The following is a 22,861-nucleotide window of genomic DNA, read 5'->3' as shown; positions in this document are numbered from 1 at the left end:
GAGTATTTCAGTTAGTGACGTGAATAGAAACAAACTAATGACCCTGTGTGATTAGAGTGCTGGATGAGTTCAGGGCCTGGAGAGAAGAGTGAGAGACCTTGGTGGGTGAGCTAAAGCCTTTGGACTTTCTCCTGCAGGACACAAGAACCACAGTGGATGATGGCCGTGAGTGGAGGTAGCAGTAGACCTCTGGGCTGTGGACCTCAGCTTTCCCAGCTGCTCACCCCTCTTCCCACTCCTGTAGCCTCCCCGCATCCTTGCCGTGTTTCAACTGTCTTTCTGTCACACAAACACAAGAAACAGGCATGTGAACACAAACATGCAAGCTAGTGGGTGACCCTCCCGCCTATGTCACCATGGAAAGGCTGTTGGAAATTAACTGGTTCAACCCTTCCCTATACAGAGGAGGGACTGAGAATCATAGAAGGGAGGGTCCTTTCCTGAGGTCACACAGCATGTCTAGGGTAGGGCCTGGAGTTGAGCCCAGGTCTCTGTCCTTCTCCCCCACATCCAGTAGTCCTCACCCCTGACTCCTTCCCGTCCTTTCCTCCCAGCACCTGGACATCAGCCACACCATCTGAGCTGAGCCCTTCTCCCAGCCCCCATCACATTTCCTGGGGGGAATGGGTGTTCTTTGGTCCAACTGCCTTTGGAGCCCCCGACAGCTCCCTCCTGCTCATCTACACACTGCCCCCTCCTGGCCGCCAGGCCCCAGCCCCAACTGCAGAGGCACCTGCCTGAAGGAGGAATGCATGACTTAAGGTCCAGGAGGGGGCATTCTCTGCTCCCTGCAGAGTTGGCCTCGCTACCCCCCATTTGTGCCCCTTCCAAGCTACGGAGGCTCCGAGTGGCTGTTGGGGTGGGGAACAGAAAAGCCAGCCAGGCTCACAGATGAGACGATCCAGATCTGTCCCAGGGTATATGGGGAAACTGAGGCCTGCAGAAGAGCGGCTTGCCCAGGATACTTGCTGGGGCTCCCTCCACTGGCCCAGGCTGCTGCGGGTCCATCTCAGATGGTCATTCACTTGGGACATATTTATGTTTGTGGCCCATCAACCAGTGGAGGGATGTCAGCCATGCAGCCCTGGCTGTAACAGGGCGGTAGTGCTGGACTCCTGGGTGGGGTCCCACCATGGACTCCCCAGTTTTCTCCTTGAATTATGAGGAATTTGCTTAGTTCCGCTCTGTGAGTCAGTCTCCTGACCCAGCACCTGGCGTGTATTCAGCAGATGGGAGGGGTGGTGGGAGAGGAAACCCTGCCCCCTCCACCCCCTCCACCTTCACCCCCTCCATCCCTGACCTTCATGGAGCCTGATTGGTATGAAGCTATTCAAACCCAAAAGGTATTACTGTCATTTTGGTCTGTGTCTGCCTTCCGCGGGGGGCGTCCCCCTTTTCTGCAGAGGGAGTGTTGGAAGGTGGGACTCAGGAGTTGTCCAGGGTGGCCAGGGTGGGGCAGGGATGGTCTTCAGGGCAGGAGTCTAGGGACAGGGGGTCTTGGAGCCTCCTGAGTCCAATACCAGGCCAGACTGAGGCCTGGGACAGAGGTGGGACTGCTGCAGCATTGGTAGGGTTGGGAGGCTGTCTCCCCACCCCATTAATACACAGGAAGGCGGTTTCATTAGCTCCGTTTTGCAGTTGAGGAACCCAGGCTCAGGGAGGAGAAGGGCCTGGCCTCAGCAGGTCTACAGCTGGTGGGTGGCAGGGGTGGGAGCCCAGCTCTGGTCTGTGAGTCTTGCCGTGGTGTGAACGAACTTACTTTCTTCTCTCCTTTTGCCTTTCTTTATTCTTTCTTGCAATACATTTGTCATCACTACCAATTATGTGTCAGGGCCTATGCCAGTCACTGAGGACACAAAGAGGATGAAAACGTGGTTGCTACCTGCAGAAATACAGAAGGGTCAGCCGGGACTTGGTGAAGTAATTTCCAGGCAGGTGAAGGGGAAAGGACATTCCAGGCAAAGGCCAGGACATGGGAAACAGCATGGGCAAATGACAGCAGGAAATGAGAGCAGTTTGGGGGCTGAAATGTGAGGAAGTGGCTGGAATGGAAGTGACAAGAGATCCATGGCAGTGAACAGAGCAGATGGGATCTAAGGCCATATTAACAGGAGTATGAGGTCCTCATCAAGGGAGGTGAGGTGGGCCAGAGGAGGCCAGAGCAGACATGGAGTGCAGCATACTTGAACAGGCTAGGAGAGTCTGGAGCTCCTTCAGTGGGCAGAGAGCAAGACTGGGTGGGGATCCAGCATGGGGTTGGGGGGGACAAGCAAATTGCTTAAGTAGGTTCTCAGGAGCCTGTTCCAACCCCCAAACATCTGTGCTCAGAATGCCCTTGTGCAGGAGTAGAGGGAAGAGCCCATTTCAAGGATCCCTGGAATCTCCTGCCTTACCTTGGCAAGTGGCAGCTTGGCTTGGGCAGTGTGAGTGGGAAGGATGGAAGTGAAGGGAACAAGCCAGCCTTAGTACCCCCTCCTCTCCCTGCCCTGGGGTCTTCCAAATGCATCCGTAGGCCATCCCTGCAAACTTCATTTCCCCAGCCCTGCACTTAAGCCTGTTGGGCAGCACAGAATCAGATGAACTGGTTCCCATTAAGGTGTAAAGGCCACCACCCCAATTCCTGCCAGGTTCAGTAACTGGCAGGTGGAATGCTTTGTGGGGGCCTTTCTTCCTCTCTTCACACCCACTCAGGGTCCTGGGGGTACAGTGCTGGCCTCTCCCAGGGATAGTCCCCCAAACCCAGGGATGGAGTGGGATTAAAATCTTGGCCACTGCTCCCTTCTGTGGGATGTCTCAGGCAAGTTGCCCCACTCTCTTTCCCTGTCTGTAAACGGGCAGGAACCCCTCCCCACAGGGTGGCTGCGCGGGCTCAGTGCCTGGCACAAGGGAACGTTCCCCAGTGTTCACACCTGTTCCCCTTGCTTGTGTGTGGGGTGCCCTTCCACCCCACATTTCCTCCAGAGCCCCAGGTAACTGGGCAGACCCCTCCCCCTTCCATACCCCTCCATCACGGCCCCAAAGCAACATCACCCCTGACTGAACTTCTAGGGCTCAGCCCTGGCAGTAGAAGGTGGAGAGGGGCTGGAGGGGTTCCTCGGGGACCAGAGACCAAGTTGTCAGGTGGTGAGTTCAGATAGAGATGGAGGTGTCTGCGCAGGGCAGTTTCCCGCCAGTTGGGGGCAGCAGAGGGTAGCAAGTGGACTTCTGGGTGGCTCCTCCCAGTGAGTGTTGAACTCCCAGGGGTTTGTGTGTCCGGGGCCACAGGGAGGCAGCCCACTGTGCTAAATAAGCTGTAGAGCCCACTGCTGGGGGCTGGGAGCAGCTTAGATCTGGGAGCACCTGTCAGTGGCCGGGCCTGGCATGACTGGCTGTGCCAGCTGGGCCTGGGTCGATCAGAAAGCCAGGGGTTCTGAAAGGGGACCCTGGTCAGGGACACTGGATGGAACAAGGTCTGGGGCCGAGACAGCTGTCCACCAAGAGGAAGGGCACAGGGTGAGGTGGACCAGTATGTGATCTGTCAGGCAGGGCTGCTGCACTGGTCACTAGGCTGGGACCGACAGACACCAGTCACTGCCACCCTTTGATGGGTTATAGGCACCTGTTCCACCTACCACTGCTTTGAGAGGAGGTAAGGCAGGCATTGTGGGAGAGGCGTGGTGGTGGTCAGAGCTTGCACTCCAAGTCCCATTGGCCTGAGTTCGAATCCCAGCTCTACCACCTCTGCTATCTTTACGATGGGGGATTTTGAATCCTGTTCTGCACAGTACTCTGGGTCAGGCCCTGTGCTGAGCACTTTCTAAGTATTATCTCATTTAATCCTTACAACCCGAGGCTCAGATAACACAAATCTCACTCTCAGAAGGTGACAAAATCAAGGCAGATGGGGAGTGAAGAGCTAGCTAGGATGGCTCCGCTCACGGGCCTGGATCTTGAAGTTCTCACAGCGCCCGGCCCACAGCACGCAGCCCAGTCTTTGCTAGCCAGTGCTGTTTTTCTCTCCATCTTACAGTTGAGGATGTTGAAGCCCAGAGAGGGGAGGTGCATTGTCCTGGGCCACATAGCTTGCAGGGACAGAGCTGAGATTTGGACCCAGGCCTCCCCATCTCTCTGCCTTATCTTGTCCTGCCCCTGCTTTGAGCAGGCCTGGCCCCAGGAGTCAGACACCCCTGGGATAGGAGAGAACTGTTCTCCTCTTGCCATCCTGCTCTGTGGCCCTGCAGGTCCACCCCTCTCCTGGGAGGTGGTGGGGTGGGCTGCAAGTCAGGGGCCAGGCTCAGATGCCTTCATTTTCCCACCTCCTCATGCTACGAAAATGAAACGATCAAGTGGCATTTTGGTGGGATTGCAGACATAATTATATCTGAGTTGTCGGGCGGGAATTGTTTCCAAAGCCAGGAGGCCCTCTGTGGAGGTGGCAGTAGTGACATCTGTTTCCAACACAAGGCTCTGCATCGAGATGAGTAACTTCTCCTGTGGAATTGCTTAAAGAACGTCTAAAACGAGCTGAGCTTGCTACTCCCCTGCTCCAGCACCTTAGATGGCTCCCAGCAGGGTGGGGGATCCAGCTCCCCAGCCTGGCCTTCAAGTCCCCCAGGCTGTCCCAGCTTCCATGCCTTTGTGTGGGCAGGTCCTTCTACCCAGAATTCCTCCCCATTTCTCTGTCTCCAGAGCTCACTGGTGCCATCGAGGGCTGTGTCCAGGCTCCCTCACAGACTCTGTGACTTCATGATCCATCACTTCTGTCTCTCTCACCAGACGGTGGTCACTTTCTCAAGGACAGGGACTGTTTCTGATTTGCCTGAACTCCCAGCATTGGAGCAAGGACTCACCCGTGGCAGATTCATGAGGGGCTTGTGGAATGAAGCTGCACGAGACAGAAAGAGACAGGGAGTAAACGAATTAAATGGAGTAATTGCAGGGCGAGCAGGGAAGGTGAGCAGTGATCTCTCCACTTCTGCCAGCCCCTGCACTGTGTGTCTGAGGTCAGAGTGGCCCCCTGCCATGGGAGGACAGGTCAAGACAAGTGACCCAGGCCACCAGAGGCCAGCAAGGACACCAGCCCTTGCCTTGAAAAGTGCCAGGCGTGGTGGCTCATGCCTGTAATCCCAGCACTTTGGGAGGTTGAGGCAGGTGGATCACCTGAAGTCAGGAGTTCTAGACCAGCATGGTCAATATGGTGAAACCACATCTCTATTAAAAACACAAAAAATTAGCCAGGCGTGGTGGCGCATGCCTGTAACCCCAGCTACTATGGAGGCTGAGGCAGGAGAATAGCTTGAACCCGGGAGGCTGGAGGTTGCAGCGAGCCGAGATCACACCAGTGCACTGCAGCCTGGGTGGCAGAGTGAAACTCCGTCCAAAAAAAAAAAAGTAACTGACCTTTAAAGAAAAAAAGAAACTGACCTTGACTCCACCCCATACTCTATCCCATACCCAAGGGCCTTCTGAGGCCAGGACTCCCAGGTGAACCTTGGCCCGCAGATGGTAAATCACCCAGGAGGAGATATAGCCTATAAAATCCTCTCCCCAAATGGTGCATTTTGTATTCTGTAGTGAAAAGGGCTTTTCAGAGCACTGCTTACTCGGGTGGATTTATGGAGTTTCCCCCGCCCCTCCCTCCCACTAGTGGTTACTGGTCCTCAGGCCTGGAGCTCCCTGGGGTCCTGTTGTTTCCTTGGTAGTTCTTGGTCCAGGGAGAGAAACAAGATAGCACCTCTTTCCTGCCTTGCTGCCCTGGGGCCACCCAGGCCAGCTGGGTGCCTGGAAGTGCAGGGGAATCCTATCCAACTGAAGCTCCCTGTGGCCCAGCGCAAGTCTGTAAGTCCCACCATTAGTGCCCCTTTGTCCCCAGAAGATTCCCCCCCGTGTGTTGTCACCTGCAAATGGGTCACCAGGGAGGCACACCCAAGCTGGAAAGAATTTAGAGATCAGCTAGACTAATCCCTGCATTGTACAGCAGGGAAACTGAGTCACAGAGCGGCTTAGGTGCTGGCTCAGCGCCTCAGTCCGAAAATGGGATTACATGAGAGCTTTAGCTCTGGAGCAGCCTGTCTGTGTTGAACCCAGCTCTACCGCTTCCTGGCTGTGCGGTGCTGTGCAAATTAGTTGCCCTTTCTGAACTTCTGTTCTCCCATCTGCACACTAGGTTGTGAGAATTAAACAAGAGAAGTCATGGGAAGCTCTAATACAGTGCCTGAAGCTTAGTCAGGGCTTACTAAATACATCTGACTAATTCTCAGCAGCATGTTGGAAGAGCCTTCATTAGTATTAATAGCAGAGCTGGGTTTTGACCCCAGAGTTGTAGACTCCAAATGTGGTTTTCTTGCCACTCGTGCAGTGCACAGAGCACAGGATAGGGGAGTTTTGCTGGGGAATGAGCACTAAAGTCAGCAAGTGGCCCCGGGAGGACTGGCTGGGACCTCAGTGATAGGGCGTGGGGGCAGGCGGAGAAAGTATAGACCCTGCTGCAGGGGTGTAACCGCCTGGTGGAATTGGCTTCCTTGCAGCCACGTGGCCCTGGGTGTCCAACTCCCCACCCCATCCCACGGCCAGGGCTGACTGAGAGCTTAAAGAGGTGATGAGGTGTTTGTAGCCATCCAGACCTCTGGGACAGGCTTATTATGCTAAGGCAGGTGCCAGCTGGAGGATTTATGGGACAATGAGTCACTCCCTGGCTGCTCTGGGTTGTCACATCCCAAGCTGAGATCTTGGGAATGCGTAACTGGTTTCTGTTCACTGATGCCTGCCCAATCCTGGGCACTGGCAGATACCAGGAGGGCCCTGCCGACATCCTCAGCTCCCCTCCCAACTTCACCTTCACCCTCTTCAAATCTGGGCTCCCCTCTTTTTCCTCCACTAGACTCTCAGTGTTCCTTAGGGTTCCCCTTTACTTGGGTGTCGTCTGCACTGGGGAGGGGATTATAAGCCCAGGCTCAGGTGGTGGTGTGTAACTGGGAGGCTGGAGGGACCTGTGACAACTCTAGGGGCCTCCCTGGACAGCCAGACTCCCCACTGTCCTACCTCTACACCTCTGCTTATGCTGTGAGTCTGCCTAGAATGCCTGTATGTGGCTATCCTGTCCCAGCTAATCTCCGCAAGCCCACCTGCTGTCCCACCTTCAGTGTTTCCAAAATGCTGTCAAAAGCTGCCTCCTCTAGCAAGTCTGCCCAGATTGCTTCCAAGTGAAATCCTTTCAAAAAGCCCCGCAGAGCACTTTCTCTGTTTCCTTTTATGTCATTAAATATTTGTGAATTCATTCAGGAAATATTGAGAGAATAGCTGCCAGGTGTCCAGCACTGGAGACCCAGGTTGCCATGGCCCCTGCTCTGGAGGCTTTACAGGCCAGTATGGGTGGGGAGGCACTAAATAAACACACTTATAATTACAACTGTCGTAAGTCTACAGGGAGACCTGGCCTAGGGTGGGGACATCGGGGGACGCCTCTAAGGGAAAGACTGAGGAGGTACCTTAAGGGTGTGGAGGGTCTTCCTTCCCAGGCAGGAGGAACAGCCCAGGCCCTTCTGGCTAATGGCTGGGCTGGTCTCTGGTGGTCAAAGGAAGTGATAAATGAAAGTGATCGTGACAGCAATGCCAGCAGTTCGTATTTATTGTATGCAGGGAAATGGGCTAAGTTTCTTCCATGCATGATCTCATTGCATCTCCACAACCACTTTGTCCTCATTTTACAGAAGAGGACACAGGCATAGAAGGTTAAGTCATGAGCCCAAAGCCCCGTAGCCATTAAGTGGTGGAATCCCCTGCTTTCACCCTCTTCCAGGGGAAGTATGAAAATTATTTACATTTTACCTGGGGATTCCTAGAGATTGAATTACCCTTAGGACCTAAAGAGGTGTGTCAAACGGTGGAGTTTTAGCTGTGCTAATGGGCAGAAGGAGAAATGTTTAGGGCAGGGACCTTCAGCTCTTGCCAGGGAACAGAACTGCAAAAGCCACATGTTCAGGGAGCTGTAAAGACAAGCTTTTTGAGTGTGAGAGGAGCAAACAAGTTGTCCTCAAAGACTGCCAGAAAGTGAAGCCCTGCGAGAAAAGCAGAGGGGGTTATCTTGGAAGCCGTTAAGAGCTGTTTTCTTGCCTTGGTCCTGAGATCTGGGCTCCCAACTCTGGAGCTTCCTGGGCCACTTGCCCTTCCTTTCCTGGTTGTGAATTTGAGCACATGTGGGCCAGTGTGTTTAGTTTTGTGTGTCTGCACAATTCTGCGGGTGCCTGATGAAAGCTGAGTACATATGTATATTTATGGGCTTGTTTCAGTGTATTTGTATTTTGGCTTGTATGTTTCATGGCTGTGTATGTGTGTATTCGTGTGTGTGCTGATCAATGTGTTTGTGTTTGTGTGTGTCTGTATGTGTAGTGGTACCGGGGTACTTGTACGCTTACACATGCATTTCTTTGTGGGATGCCTTTCTTGTGTGTATTTGTATGCATGCCTGTCCTAGCACTTGCGTATATTTCTGGCCCTGTATATTTCTCTAAGTGAACATGTTTAAGTGTGTTTTTCCAGGCAGTATTTTAACACAACAGTGACCCTGGAGGGTCAGGGTCCAGCCCCTTCCTGGGGCTTCCCCGAAGGCTCTCAGGGCCTATGAATTGGTTTTCTTTGTATGACTTAAGTAATCTGGCTACCTTCTCCAGGCGGAATATGTGGCGATCTCACTGGTATGAGATTGTGGAGGAGTCTATGGGCATAGGGTGGCCTGTGAATAGGTGGCCACCAGGAAGGCACTAACCTAATCCCAGTTTAAGATGCCTCCCGTCTTTTGCCTGTCACAGTGTCTGACATTCCACCATTAGTGAGTCATTCTCCAGCTGGGACCCTCTTTGATGGTGCATACCCTTGAGGGGAGGAGGCCAGAGAAGCTGGGCAGCCTGCCGTGGGTAGAGACCCGGGAACAGGGAAGGCGAGGGCAGGAGGAATGGCACATCTGAAGGATTCGGGCAAAGCCAGAGAATTCCCTGATGCCGTTGGTGCCAAGCCTGGGGCGGGCCAGGCAGCCTGGCCCTGGCAGCTGCTCTGACTTTATAGGATCATCAAATATCAGCACTGGAAAGGAGCTTGGTGATCACCCAGTCCAGCCCCTCGTGTTGCAGATGGGAAGACTGTGGCCCAGAAAGAGGAAGTGAGGGCAGCCTGTGAGGTTCTTGAAGCGTGGATGCTGAAGATACAAAGAGCACTGGGCAAGGAGCAGGGGACCCAGGTTCTAATGGCCCCGACTGGTGATGCTGGGCAGGTCCCACTGCCCTCTGGGCCTCAGATTTCTCCTCAGTATCACCAGCCTGGCTGCCCTCTGTGGGCCCTCCTGGCTGTCACCCTGTGACTCTGGAAGCAGGACCCCCACCACCCCAGCCCTTTTCTAGTGCCCCCACCAGCCTGCTGCAGTGTCGGGTCAGCCCGCCAGCCCGTGCGCTCAGCATTTCTCCCCTCCTGGAGCTGAGAGAGGTGGCAGGATCTGGATGGGATCTTCTCCCCTTCCTGTTTATTTAGATGTGCTTTTGGCAATCGGGCAAAGCCCCAGAAAGATACTGAGAGACATGCCTGTCAAAATAGTCTCCCTTCTCCAAGGCTCTCTCTTTGGGGATGGGCCTTAGAAACAGCTATGGGAGGAGCCGGGCCTGGGCGGAGGGAGGATCCACAGGGTTCTGCCTCCATCCTGAGTACTGTCTTGGGGTTCCCCAGTGGGCAGCTGAGGGCTCAACGGGCGACAAAGTTCTGCCAGGCCCACCTACCCATCTGCAGCAGCCCAGGTCTGTCTGTTGAAAGGGGAGAGAGTGATGAAGACAGGCCTGGAGGAAGAATGCAAGGACAAATAGATGTTGGGCTTGGGGGAAGGAACCCGCCTTTGATTGAGCACCTACTTTGTGCTAGGCATGTTGCTCAGTCAGTGCTTGGTATTCAGGTGAGAAGCAGTTTCTTTGAGACCATTGGTGACAAGGGGCTCCCGGGTGTCTAGGTGACGGCGCTGAAATGCAGATCCCTGGTTCCCTAGGGACTGCCTCCTCGGCTGGGAGTGAGGCACAGACAAGGACAGCACTGGGCAAGGTTCTCCTCCCTGGGGGTGGGGAGCCTCCAGGTATTCACTGGGAGCCCCTGTGTGACAGCTCTGCACTCAGGGAGTGAGCGGGCCTCCCTTTCTTCCCTCCCACCTTGGCTTTGGTCCCTGAGGCCTAGTACAGTGCCTGGGGCTGAGTGTGGGGAGGATGATCGGAGCTGTCCATTCTGTTTCCCTATATGGAGGAGTCCCCACGCTGCCCATCCCAGGGGCCAGAACTCTCTTGGTTATAGTCCCAGCTCTGCCACTTTCAGCAGGTGACTTAACTTCTCTGAGCTTCCATTTCCCCACCCGGAAATCCAAAACATCCTGAATTCTGAAGCCCTTATTCTCCCAGGGATTCCTGATAAGAGGCGTTGGGAGCTCCTAGGCGTCCTCTCCTAGGGTGGGAGTGACTCGTCAGAACAGAAGCTTGATTGCTGGTAATATATCATCATCATCACGTGGAATTCATTGAAATGAGTAAATGAAGAAATCACGTATCTTGAATTCTGAAAGGGCTTTGAAAAAGTCGTTCAGGACCTTCTGGAGAAGGAACAGGGTTGTGGGCCAGATGTCAGGATGGTGGTGAAGTGGCAGGAACTGGGGTAGGAGAGTGGCTTAAGAACTTGGGTCCTTCCAGCCAGAGACCCCCAGGCCTCTGACCCCCACTCAAACTGCCCTGTGCTTTGGTCAGTGATATGATGGAAGCCTAGGGCCTAAAGGATCAGCTGGCATAGGAAGGATGTCCAGATGGGCAGTGGGCCATCCACAGAGAGGGGTGAGAGCTACATAGCTATCCACGCCCAGCCATCAGGGAATGAGCTGGGGAGGTGGCACCAGGCAGCAGCCTTGTGCAAAAGCCCTGAGGCCTTAGTTGACCTCAGCGCCATGGCACAGCTGCCTGACAAGTAGACGGGGACATGGGCTGCCTTAATAGAGGCAGAGTGCCGCATCTGGGGAGGGAGCCTCGGGTCCCCGCGGACTGTGTAGGCTGCTTGCTGAGCTTTAGACATCAGTCCTTGCTCCAGTGAATGAAAGCTGAGGCCTCCACCTGAGCAGCCCTGCCTGCCTGTGCACTTTGGACATCGGGAGTCTCTGTGAGGTTGCTTTAGGAAAACAAAAAAAAGTTCTTGTTTAAAAGAGTTCAAAACTACCAAACTGGATGACATTCTGTGGCTCCAGAATCATTTTGCAAGCATGTTCATTCATGTCTCCATCCCCCCTGCTGGACAGCCCGCAGGCTCCTGTCTGGAAAGCCCAGACAGACTCCCACCCTTGGTGGTCATTTACCCATTGGGGCAAAAAGAGGTGATGGTGCTCAGCCAACATCAGTATTGGTTGCAATAAACCTACTACTGTGTGTAGTTGCTTAATAGTTACTGTCTTTCTGGCGACATCGTACTTCATCCTTCCCAGGGTCTCATAAAGTAGGTATCATCATCAGTTGATTTTACACATAGGGACACTGAGGCTCAGAGAGGGCCAGTAATCGGCCCACAGCTTGTCTGAATGAAGATTTGAGGCCAAGCGATGTGAGAGGGCTAGAGCTGTCCAGTGAGAATGGTCAGCAAGGATGGGCTCCTGTGGTCCAGGGCCATCTGCAGGAGAAGTGGGATACAGCCAGGCCTTAGGGGGTGTGGCTAGGGGGTCAGAGTCTGTCAGTGGGCAAGGGAGTGATCATGGGGACCACCTATAATCCTTGCAGATGAGCTAGGCCCAATACATGTCACTACAAATGGAGTGTTTTAATAGTCCTGTACATGTATATGGGAATTCCACGTAGCTTTTGTTGAGCACTTACTGTCTGCTACACTCTGAGCCTACAGCTTTATCATTTTTTTTTTTTTTTTTCCCCAAGATGGAATCTTGTTTTGTCACCCAGGCTGAAGTGCAGTGACGCAATCTTGGCTCACTACAACCTCCACCTCCGGGTTCACGCGATTCTCCTGCCTCAGCCTCCCGAGTAGCTGGGATACACGCTCGTGCCACCACACCTGGCAAATTTTTGTATTTTTAGTAGAGATGGGGTTTTGCCATTTTGGCCAGGCTGGTCTTGAACTCCTGACCTCAGGTGATCTACCTGCCTCTGCCTCCCAAAGTGCTGGGATTACAGGCGTGAGCCACTGTGCCTGGCAGCTTTATCAGCTTTTATCTGCCAGTTTAATCCTCACTGCAGCCCCCCATCCATTTCACAGAGAGGCAAGGGGCCTTAACTGTCTTCTTTTGCAGTGAGGGGTGTGTGGAGCTGGGTTTGACTTGGTTCTTAGCCACTGGGCTGTCAGCGGGCTCCACTGCGGTCCCGGAAAGTGGGTATCAAGAACCCTGTTTGACTGAATGATTTGCCAACTGCCCCTCAATTAAAGGTTGTCTTGAGTCTAGAATAAGAGTTTCTGACCTGAAGACCAGTCAACCCCTCTTCCCAAGTTCGGGGCTATAGCTGCCTCCGGAAATCAAGTCCCAGGAGCTGCCTCTGAAGGGACAGCAGAAAAGGTTTGCCTCCCTTCATCTGGCGATGAGGGAGAGGACGCCCTTGGCCCTCCACCCCCATGAAGGAGAGCAACAAGCTGTCTGGCTGGGCAGAGCAGAGGACTGGAGTCCGTGGTCCTTGATTAACTTTGCTTTGTGACCTTGGGGAAGTCCCTTCCCTACTCTGGTCCCCAGTCACCCTGTAATGCAGCCTTTGCATCTGAGTCCCCTTTTGGTAGTGGCTTTCCAAGATGATGAGTATTTGTTAAGCCTGTCATATGCAGGGTCCTGAGCTGAGTTATCTGAGGGACACAGGTCTCTAGGTGGATGTGTGATATGATGGGTGGGTGGGTCAATGGGAACACTCTCTGTTCCCTGGAAGAATCTCTTTTCTCATGATCTGAGCTCCCTGACCTCTTGAATATCCATACACTGCTCACTCCATAATGTTCATGGCTATCTTTGCTACTGTGTCTAGCACATAATGGCTCTCATTAAGGTGAAAGAGTGAATATGACAGGGTATTAGGAGTCCCCAAGGTCATTGTCAGTTTGGGTGGGGGAGGTACCATTCTGAGTAGGCTTTAAGGAGGAGGCTGCTTGTCAGAGGAACATTAAGTAGAGTCACAGGGGGTGGAGTGGGGAAGAGGAAGTAGCACATGTGCATCAAACCTCCTAGAGGGGGGAAAACTTTTTTTTTTAACTCAGAAATAGGATAAAGCCATCAATATTGCTCTAGAATGAGCTACATAAATTGTGAAACATGCTTCTTTGTTCTTCGTACCTCAAGATTGCAAAAACTATGAAATTTTCATCAGTGTAGAAAATAAAAACCAAGAAAAAGTACAAGCCCATTGGTATAACTTGCTTGACCACAACCCCTGGGAGAAGAGAACCCATCCAAATTAACCAGGTGCAGCCCCCTCCCCTATACCTGGCAAGAGGTGGAGGTTGGGAGAGCTCAGAGCTCACGAAGAGGTGCAGGCCTCTGCCTCCATGCCGTGTGTCCCAGAGAGCCTAGTGCTCCCCTGACCTGCCACCATTTGCGGTCCCTCTGCATTAAGCCTTGCCTTGTCTATGGGTCACGCCTCTGGAGAAGGATCCCTCCTGCAGCCCCTAATACCTAAGAGATATTTGTGGCAGCTGATTAGAATACCCTGATCGATAATTCCAGGCTGCAGAGGTGAGGGGCATTTGGACTCCACTGCCTGGGATGGCCTTCTGGTGAGGTAGTATTTCAGCTGGGCCTTTAAGGACATGCAGAATCCCAACAGGTGGCCACAGGGGTAGTTCTCCTGTGGATACGAAAGGCTGAGGAAGAAGGAAAAGGCAGAGGGAGAAAGATAGGAAAAGGGAAATCTTGAAAGCTCTCGAATTAGCCAGGCCCAGAAGCTGGGTGTCCTTGGATGAGTCATTTTACCTGTCTGAGCAAGCCTCTTCATTTGCAGAGAATGTTTTTCTGTCATTTTCTCTCTGTGCGGGTGACATGAGATGACTTGTACAGCACATGTTTGACCTTCTCATGTTGAAGATGGACAGATGCAGCCCAGGGCCTGTGGCAAACATCCACTGCTCCTCTTGGACACAGAGAGGGCTGCCAAACTGACACTTTATTTTGGGATGGATGGAATGTGGTATTTGGATTATATACATTAACCTCAAATTAAATTAATATCCCACTTGCAACCTGGAGTTGAGACTGAGGTGGGTGGCCCCCAGAGCCCCCCCTCCTTAGAGGGCTCCCCCTCCTCCAGTTTTCCTCTCCCTCAAGCTTCCTGTAGGTTCCAAGCCTGGCAGGACCCAGGCTGTGTCCCCTGGGGCCCCCACATCTCTCCCGTCACCTGTAAAGGGAAGATTGGTTCGACCTGTGTGTATTGAACGCCTGTCTCCTCTGTCTCTTCCATCAGACCAGGAGCTCTTGGGATGGGGGAGGTGGGGGATTAAGCTCTGTTCTCAGTCGGTGCAACCTGGTAGGTGGATAAATGGCCTGAATAAGGTTCCCCAAATCTTGAAGCTTTTAATGGGGATACTCAGCAAACCCTTCAGCTCATCGGGCCCCTCCCTGAGCTGGGCGCTAAGGATCCTTTCCCCAAGATGGTTGTCCTTGCTGGGGTACATACAACGTTCCGGGCAGGGGCCCCACACTGACATCAAGCGACTGCCGCTCTGGGAGGGAATGTCGCCCGGGATCGGGGTCTAGGTGGCCAGGGCACTGCCAGGCGCAGGCCAGCCGGCGCCTCAGCCGACCACGCGCCCGCTCTCATCGGTACCACCGGGGGCTGAGAGCAGCGACCTCGCAGCGGAGGAAGGTGCTTTGTCAATCCCCGACGGGGTAGGGGGCGTGGATTCCTCCTGGTGGGTGGTGGGGGGTGTGACCTCGCTCTGGGAGGACGAGCTTGGAGGCGGCGGGGAGGTGAGTGGGGCGGCCGGCCCTGGCGTTCCCCGGGGGTCTCCGCCCCTCCGCAGCCCCGCCCCCTCGTCCCGGTACTCCCCCTCGCCGGGACGCCCGGGGGGCTCGGGCAGCCTCGGCAGCGGTCGGCGCGGCTCGGCTCGGCGTCGCCATGGCAACAGCGGCTTAGGGGGCGGGGGCGACGTGGCGGGCGGGGTGGGCTGGGCCGCGCTGCGCGGGCCGGGCCGTCGGCGCTCGGTCGGCGGGCGGGCGGGCGGCGCGGGCCGCGAGCTGCTGGGGCCGAGCCCGAGCCCGGCCCGCCCTCGGCCGCGCGGCCGCCCAGCAAGGGTGCGGGTCCCGCGCGGGTCCCGGCCCGCCGCCGCCGCGCTAACCCCGCCTCCCCTTCCCCTTCTTGTCGCCCCGTGCGCAGGGCTTCCTCAGCCGCCGCCTCAAGGGCTCCATCAAGCGCACCAAGAGCCAGCCCAAGCTGGACCGCAACCACAGCTTCCGCCACATCCTGCCGGGGTTCCGGAGCGCCGCCGCCGCCGCCGCGGACAATGAGAGGTGAGCCCGCCGCCGCCGCCGGGTCCCCCCGCGCCGCCGCCCCGGGCTGCGCCCCTGAGGGCGCGGGGACAAAGCGCGAGCCCGGCCCGGGACGAGCCACATGGGGGAGGGGACCCCACGCCGCCTGCTGGGAACTTGTGGGGCCACCTGGGCCGGACTGGGGGGCCCGAGGGGAGGACCCTGCGCCTCCCTCCGGGGTGAAGAGAGGAGAGCAGAGGGTGCCCGCGGCGGCCCCCGGCGAGGCCGGGCGCGAAGTGCCCTCGCGGAGAAGTCCTGCCTCGCCTGTCCGAGGTGGGCATTGTTTCCCGGGCCGTGCGGTGCCCGAACCGGGGACGGAAGTGGCGCCTCCGCCCCCAGGACCCATCCCCCTGCCTCAGGAGCCTCTGGGTATCAGATACAAAAGGCATTTTCGGCCAGGTTTGGCCGAGACCGGGCGCTGCTCGTGGTGAGGGGAAGGGTGAACATCTGGAGGGGAGGAGCAGGGGGCTGGGCCACTTAGGGGGCACATCTGCTCCAAGTAGGGCGCGTGCTCCGTCCGCTGGGGGCCGGGGCTAGCAGAGCGGGCAGTGCCCAGGCCCTGAGCTGGGGGCACAGCCTGAGGCTGGGGAGCCAGGGCCGCCTCCTCTCCAGCCTAGGCAGCTTCTTCCCTCCCTTCCTCACCTCTCCACTCTCAGGGGTGTCTCCTGCTTTCTGTTTCCTTCTCCTGGGCCAGCCGGGAGCAGGTGTGGAAATTCCGCGGGGAGGTGGCTGATGGGGCAGAAAGGGAGAGGGAGGAGGAGGAGGTGGTTCAACCTGCCGGGGAGACGCTGGCAATGGAGCGGGCTTCAGCTCGCAAGGGCAAGCCATCCTGTCCTCCAGGGGGCACTGGGCGGACACAGCCTCTCAGGGCCCAGGTCCTCCTCGAGCGGTGCCAGCCACAGGCACCTTTCCACTTAGGCACAGGCATGGTGATGGATTCTGGTGCCAGTTAGAACGTGTCCCTGCCCAGCCTGTGGAGGTGAAAGTACGGGCAAGCACCGAGGAGTCTTTTCAGCATTTAGCCCGAACATCTCAGACCACTGGCATCTGCCTTCGTAGGGCTGTATCCGTGTTGGCACTCCCTGTAGGGGAGGCATAGGTAGCATGAAAATCTCTCTCCCCTCCTCCTTGGTTCTAGCAGGCAGAGGAGTACAAGTTATAGCCCAACTCCTGCCCAAGGTTGAGTGACTGTTTAACTGACCCCTAGCATCTTCCTGGAGAGTAACACTCCCACCTCCCAGTAGAATGGCTAGACCTTTAATTTCCATCGGCCCAGAGCAGCGCTCTCCAGTGCATCCTCACCACTGCCTGCAGCTGATTTCCTACCCCAGCTGCCAAGCCCAGCCTGAGGCGGGACCCTCAGCCTTTCTCTGATGGCTCTGGTGCCCCAGGGGACCAGGCGTGCCCTGGCAGGAAGATGCAGCCAGGCCAGAGCTCAACGCTGGGTGCAGTCACTGCGTCTTTGAAAATCTCGCTTCCCATCTTTGTTATTGTCTGGGCGGCAGGCCACCCGGTTTGCTGCCTTCCTCCCTCCGCCCGGCCCCTGCCTTCGGCTCTCTTCCCCAGGAACATGCCCTTCTCCGCGCTTTCCTTGGCGGGGGTCAGGACCCTCTGCACCCGCATGCGGGGGCTTGTGTACGTACCCCCTTTTGTGTGCATGTGGTGGTTGTCCGGGGAACAGGAGAGACAGCAGGCAGTCCGGCCTCAGAGTGTCTGCTCTCCCGGGAGCAGGCGGCATGCATGTCATGTTTACCTCCTTACAGCGGGAAGCCTGTACCCCGCCAAGTGCTGGCTGGCCACCCTAGCCAGAGGTCAGGGCATGGTCGAGACGACCTCCTGCAGGTCCTGCCCTGCTTGGCCTCAGGTCAGCCTTGCCACATGCTGAAGGGGCGCAGAGTGGGGGTTGGGAGTGAAACTACAAGCCTGTTTCTGGAAACGGTAGGAAACGGTAGGAAACAGTAGCGGTTGGAGCAGAATGTCACTGGCAGCGGTGTGGAATTGTCTTTTTAATTTTCTATAAACAAAATCTGGCTTGGTGGCTTCTCTGGCACAGGAAGGGAGCCTAGATTTCCCATGGACAGTCAGAAAGACTGGGTTTGAAATCCCTCTACCCAGCCTTGGAGCTGAAATAGGCTTTCCCAGGACTGGGGTCTCCTGATTTGCTGCTTTGCTTAGGAATAGATTCGTCGGCTGCTGCTGGGATGGATGGGCAGAAATTTCTCTGGGGCTGTCCCTGGAGTCATCCTATTTGGAGTTCAGTGAGTAAAAACAGCTATGGTGACCCCGCCCGCCCCTCCAGCTCATGGCCAAACCTGGATGAGTGGAGCGGTACCTCTCCCTGCTCTGATGTGGTGTGGTTGTGCTGTTGAAGGCTGGGAGGGCAGGACAGGCTGCCTCTGGCTTGGCTTAGCAGCGAGGAAGGGTTGTGTCCTGGCTCCATGGGACCCCCACTGGCTGCCATGCCTCTGGTTGGGGAGAGGGTAAGTGCCAAGACGCTAGCCTCAGTGAATGGGTGGGGACAGGAGTGGGAGGGAGGGTGCAGGCTTCTAGGTGGTCAAGCCGGAGCCCTGGTCCCCATGGCCTTCCCATGTAGATGAGTGGCACGGGGCACTCTGGGGTGGCCACTTGAGTTCTGACTTTGGATGAATCTGGTTTATATGGCTGCTGAAGAGGCTTTGTTGAATGCTGTCTGTGTGCTCCGAAAGCTGCTGTGTTGGGGAGGTGGTTTTTTTGCGCTGGAATTCTCTCATCTGGAGGTTGGAAACCAGTTGGTTCTGTGCTGGGATTTTTTTGGCTCCCTGGAAAAGGAGTTGGTTTCAGGGGTGGGGATGCCAAACCTGGCTGGTTGGGATTAAGGGTTGCTATCTGGTTGTGAGGCTGGGGTCAGGCCAGGCAGGGCTTGGTGGGCACAGCTGGGCTCTGGGGGCTGGGGGCTGTAGGACAAGCTTAAGCCTTCGGACTTACTCTTCTGAAACAGCCTCAGGGGTGGTTGCCAGCTGGTCTCCACAGTCTCTGGGTCCCTCAGACACTCATTTCTTCTTCAGAGGCTTTGGCAATAAGCACCAAGGACAGGTGATCGTTTCTCCTGGATAACAGAAATACATGCTGCTTGGAGCGCTTTCCAGGTGAAAGGTGCGCTGGCAAAAGCATCTTCATTTTGCAGACTGGAAATGCTGCCGCTTCATTTACGGGGCTGTTTTAATGTTGGTAAAAGTGATATAGAGGATGTGGTTCTGCCAGCCCAGAGGATAATTTCCAAGTCATTCATTTATTTATTAATGTTACTGAGGATCTAGGAGGGTCAGCTGGCAATATTATGCTTTCCTCATTCCTTGTCTTTCCTGACGCTGTTTCTGGGTGACTCTAGCCCTCCACACCTGCTGGGAATGTGTCTCCTTTGGCATGCTACCTGTCTAAACTTACACAGTAGTTACTCTAAATCATCTGTACCCCCATCAAACTCTTCCCAGTCATCCTGGTGCAGGGCTTAGCTCATAAACGCAGGCAGCTTTGGTGCAGGAAGGCAAGGCTGCTCTGTGTGGAGTTAGGGATCGATTCCCCCTTCCAGAGTATGTGTGTGCTGGCTGGTGTTCCCACACCTGAAAGTTGCTAATGGTGGAATTCCAAATGATATGGGACTAGGGAGGGAGATACAGTACTTGGATGTTGGGGATGGCAGCTTCCAGGGACCCTCACCTGGACCTGAGTAGGCAGGAATCAATTCTGCCCCTTGTGGTGAGACAGTCCCTGGAGGAGGGAGCGTGAAGAAGGTTGATGAGAAACAGGGGAAATGGAAGTTAGGGTCTATTTTCCTGCTTTGGTTGCTGACAGGAGGTGCAGGCAGGGCTGGGCATCCATGTCTGGTGTTTCTTGCCCTTGTTCCCTCCCCTACTATAGACAGGGAGGGCCTGGTCCTTTTTCTGGGGACTAGTCTGTCTAATGTGGTGATGTCAAGATGATAGTGCAGTTTAGACAATTTCCAGGAGTAATGGGATGCATGTGATCTTTGGATTTGAAGCCAGGTATTCCTGGGGCAAGTCACGTAACCTTTCGAAGCCTCAGTTTGCTCATCTGCAGAATGGGCATGATGATAATCATGTCGTTGAAGACATTAACATTAATAAATTTAGCATACTTTTCATAGAAATTGTCCGGTTCAGTGCTGTTTCCTTAGCATTTAACACTGGGTCTTGCACATTTCTTAAATGTTTCTAAAATTTAATTAATGCGTGAAAGAGGTTAGATTAATATGTCATAGGTTTTCAGTTAATATTGGTAAGTTTAAGTCACCTCATCTTGGTAAGCCTCAGTTTTCTCATCCACAGTGTGGGAATAATCAGCAATCATGTGGCCTCATCCTGAGGTTCAAGAGATAATAGATGTTGCTGTGCCTGGTAAGGTGAATCGAGCTGTAAGAAGGATCGCTATTGCCTTAAACATAAGAAACAGCCATTATTACCTAGGGCACAAGACATTTTCCTAGGGATTGCTGCCTACACCTGGGAAAGCAAAGCTCTCGTGTGTGTTAATAATCAGTTTTAAAAGTTCATTGTTCCATCTTCTGTTTGGGTCATACTTGTTTTTAATCACTTAGGCATTTAGGTTATGTCTAGTTTTTCTTGATTAAAAATGACACTGGGATTTAAATCCTTGAATATCTTTGCCTATGTTTCCGATTTTTCCCAAAGGATAAAGTCTTAGGAAACAGAATTACTAGGTCAAAAAATATGAATAGTTAGAGGTTTTTCTTAGAAAAATGTCACCCACCGAAAACCTGTAATAATTCATACCCCTCCCCAGTGATTTTTGAGAGTGCTTACCTGTTTCCTCACACCCTTCAAAACGTTGGATGTCATCAATAAAAGTCTTTGTCATTTGGATAGGCAGAAAAAGGGCATTTTTTTTTTTTTTTAATTTGCATTCATTTGCTTGTTGGTGATTGAATAGTGCTTTCCTGAGTTTCATGGCCAGTGGCAGTGCTTCTTTTGAGACTTGTCTGTTCCTGTCCTTTGCCTGAGTGTTCTGACAAGCCTCTTGCAGGATTCTTGGTTGCCCTGTTTGGTCTTCCTCAGCTTGGAGAGGTCCCATGTAGGTGGATCCTGTATGTTAAATGAGCCTCTGCCTTCCAAGAGATATGACAGGGAACTCATTAATTACCTGCAAGGAAGGCTCACCTGGCTCTCCCCTCCTCCTCCCTCTCCCTTTTTCTTTCATCCTCTCCTCCCCTCCTCTCCGCTCCATAAGTAAATCAGGTTTAATTCCTAATCCCATCATTCATAAGGAGGCCCTGTATTTACACAGCACTTTAAGAGGTCTTCTGCCCTGTAGGGTAGGTAAGCAGTGAAAGGGTTGTTCTATGGCCAGGAAAACTGAGGCATACAGTCAAAGGCGTGGAGGTGGGGCCTATGCAGAAGCCAGGCATTGGAACCAGATCCCCTGTCTACTGCAGCATTGTACTTGAGCCCCATGGGCACCTTTGGGGGCAGGGCTGACCAGCACAGGAGCACATGATTCTGAGTCTCATCTCTAGAGAGGAAGGGGAAAGCCACAGAATACGACCTGGACGTATAGAAGAATCAATTTATTTTTTGCTTTCTCATTTTTATAGCCTTCCTTTTAGATCTGCAGCTCCCTTGTGTAACTTCCCAAGATCCGAGCTGGGCAATATTTTTAGGAACGGTGGAAATTAGCTAGTGAGAGTGGGATCAGCAAGGCTGAGGTTTCAAAACCTCAAAGAAAGGCTGGAGAAGCCTTTCTCTGCACAAGCAAATGTATGTGTACGTTTTTTGTATGTGTTGCAAGTGTGCACCTGTCCTCATGAAGTGGTGTGTATATTATATGTTAATGTCCTTGTACATGTCTGTGCATTTAATTGAGTTAATACAGGTGAAGTATTTGGAACAGTGCCTGGGTCACATCATATGGGGTGAGACTGTGTAAAGTAGCTGTTTTTGGAGGCCAAATACAGGCAATTGCATATACGATTCAATCTGTGTGTTCATTATAAGTGTTGTCTACTATTGTTATTATCGTGTGTTTTCTTCTTGGGTATACATCTACCAGTTGTTTGTACATGTCTGTGTACGTATACCCTGTTGTATCTGTGTGTATAGTATATTCTCTGAGCACTCGCGTGCATCCCTGTGTGCATGTGTGCACTTTCTGTCTGGATGCATGGACACTGAGCCGGCCGTTGTGTGAATAAGCACCCCACCTTCTTGGGGAGAATTTCTCGGACAGCAACTCTTTGCCTCCACTCTCACCTTCAGTTACCAGGCAGAGCTCAGGCCCAGGTGCCAGGCCTGAGGGGTGCTTTGGGACCGCTTCCATTCTCCTCCAGGTAGCCCTGCCTATTTCCAGGCCCTGTATTAGAATATGCAAATGGACTCTTTAATGCAATTCCTTTGCAAAATATTACTTGAACCAGAAAGTTAATTACCAGGCTCTAATTGATGGCTGTTTTAGAAGGCCACATAACAAAACTGGAGGAGATCGTAAGAGACCAAAAAGGCAAGAGGGAAAAGCATCCAGCTCCCCCGGTCGGCTTGGTGACTCCTTCCAGGGTAGCAGGGTGTGCTTAGCTTCTCTCTGCTCTGAGCAGCCAGCCTGCTCCCTTGTGGTGATTGGCTGTAGGTGAGTGAAAGCTCCGTTTGCACGAAGAACCTCTGGTGGTTCTAGTCTCTTGGCCATCAGTGCATCCATCTGTGAGGTGTGTCCAGGGCAGCATCTGCCTGGGGATGGGGTGAGAAGGTGTGGATAGCAAGCCTGGGCTGAGGTGGGGCTGTACCAACCTCGGAGCAGCCAGGTGACATACCCAAGGCCTGGGCTATGGGAGGGACAGTCACTAGCCACTCTGCTTTCCCACCCCTCCAGGGGCCTCTGGGCTACTGCTGCAGGGAAGCTGCCCCCAAGTCAGAGCCTGGGAACCTGAGGCAGCTTCCCACAGCCAAATCTCCACCAAGGGCCCAGCTCCCTCCCCTCTGCTTCTCTCTGAGCTCTCTGTGGCCCATGTGTGACGTGAGAGATTGCTTGCATACCCCTTCCTTGGGCTCTTGGTCAGGCCCTGCCTATGTGTGACTATGGGCAAGCCATGGTTCCTCTCTGCCCCTCCTTCCACTCATCCATCAAGAGGAGTGATTGTGCCCACCACCTATCTCAAAGGACTGGTTGGAAACTCACAGGAGATTATAGTGATGGAAATGGTAGGGAAGTTTCCCCTCCCAGCTGGGGTGTGCCTGTGTTACCATCCCCTCCTGAGATAGAGGGCATCTCTGGCCTCTGTGGGCATATGGCTGTCCTCCCTTGTGTATACAGGCCATGCCACCTGCCACCTGGCACACATGCACGTCCTTGTGGAAGCCACCAGCGTGCAGCAGATGT

At 54.1% G+C, this 22,861-nt stretch overlaps 1 protein-coding gene and 1 long non-coding RNA gene across 44 annotated transcripts in view; one reads left to right on the top strand and one right to left on the bottom strand.

Annotated features, from left to right (window-relative positions):
- DAB2IP (DAB2 interacting protein) overlaps positions 1–22,861 on the top strand; it is a 216,321-nt gene that overhangs the window by 116,130 nt on the left and 77,330 nt on the right. For all 43 annotated transcript variants that reach the window (XR_013405610.1, XR_013405614.1, XR_013405616.1 and 40 more), the window contains exon 3: positions 15,330–15,463. Coding sequence is in view for 23 of the 43 variants with exons in the window: in XM_077968100.1 (XP_077824226.1) it covers positions 15,330–15,463 (134 nt within the window). In the remaining 20 variants the exon portion in view is untranslated. The remainder of the gene's footprint in view (positions 1–15,329; positions 15,464–22,861) is intronic.
- LOC144335143 (uncharacterized) lies at positions 13,952–17,204 on the bottom strand. The gene is made up of 3 exons (XR_013405618.1): positions 17,125–17,204; positions 16,124–16,563; positions 13,952–14,477 (listed from the first exon to the last, which is right to left on the bottom strand). It is a non-coding gene; the product is annotated as an uncharacterized LOC144335143 (long non-coding RNA).

This window comes from Macaca mulatta, chromosome 15 (genome assembly GCF_049350105.2).
Source record: "Macaca mulatta isolate MMU2019108-1 chromosome 15, T2T-MMU8v2.0, whole genome shotgun sequence".
In the NCBI taxonomy this organism is placed as follows: Eukaryota; Metazoa; Chordata; class Mammalia; order Primates; family Cercopithecidae; genus Macaca; species Macaca mulatta.
Note: the sequence above shows the minus strand (reverse complement) of the source record. Positions and strands in the feature narration are given on the sequence as shown.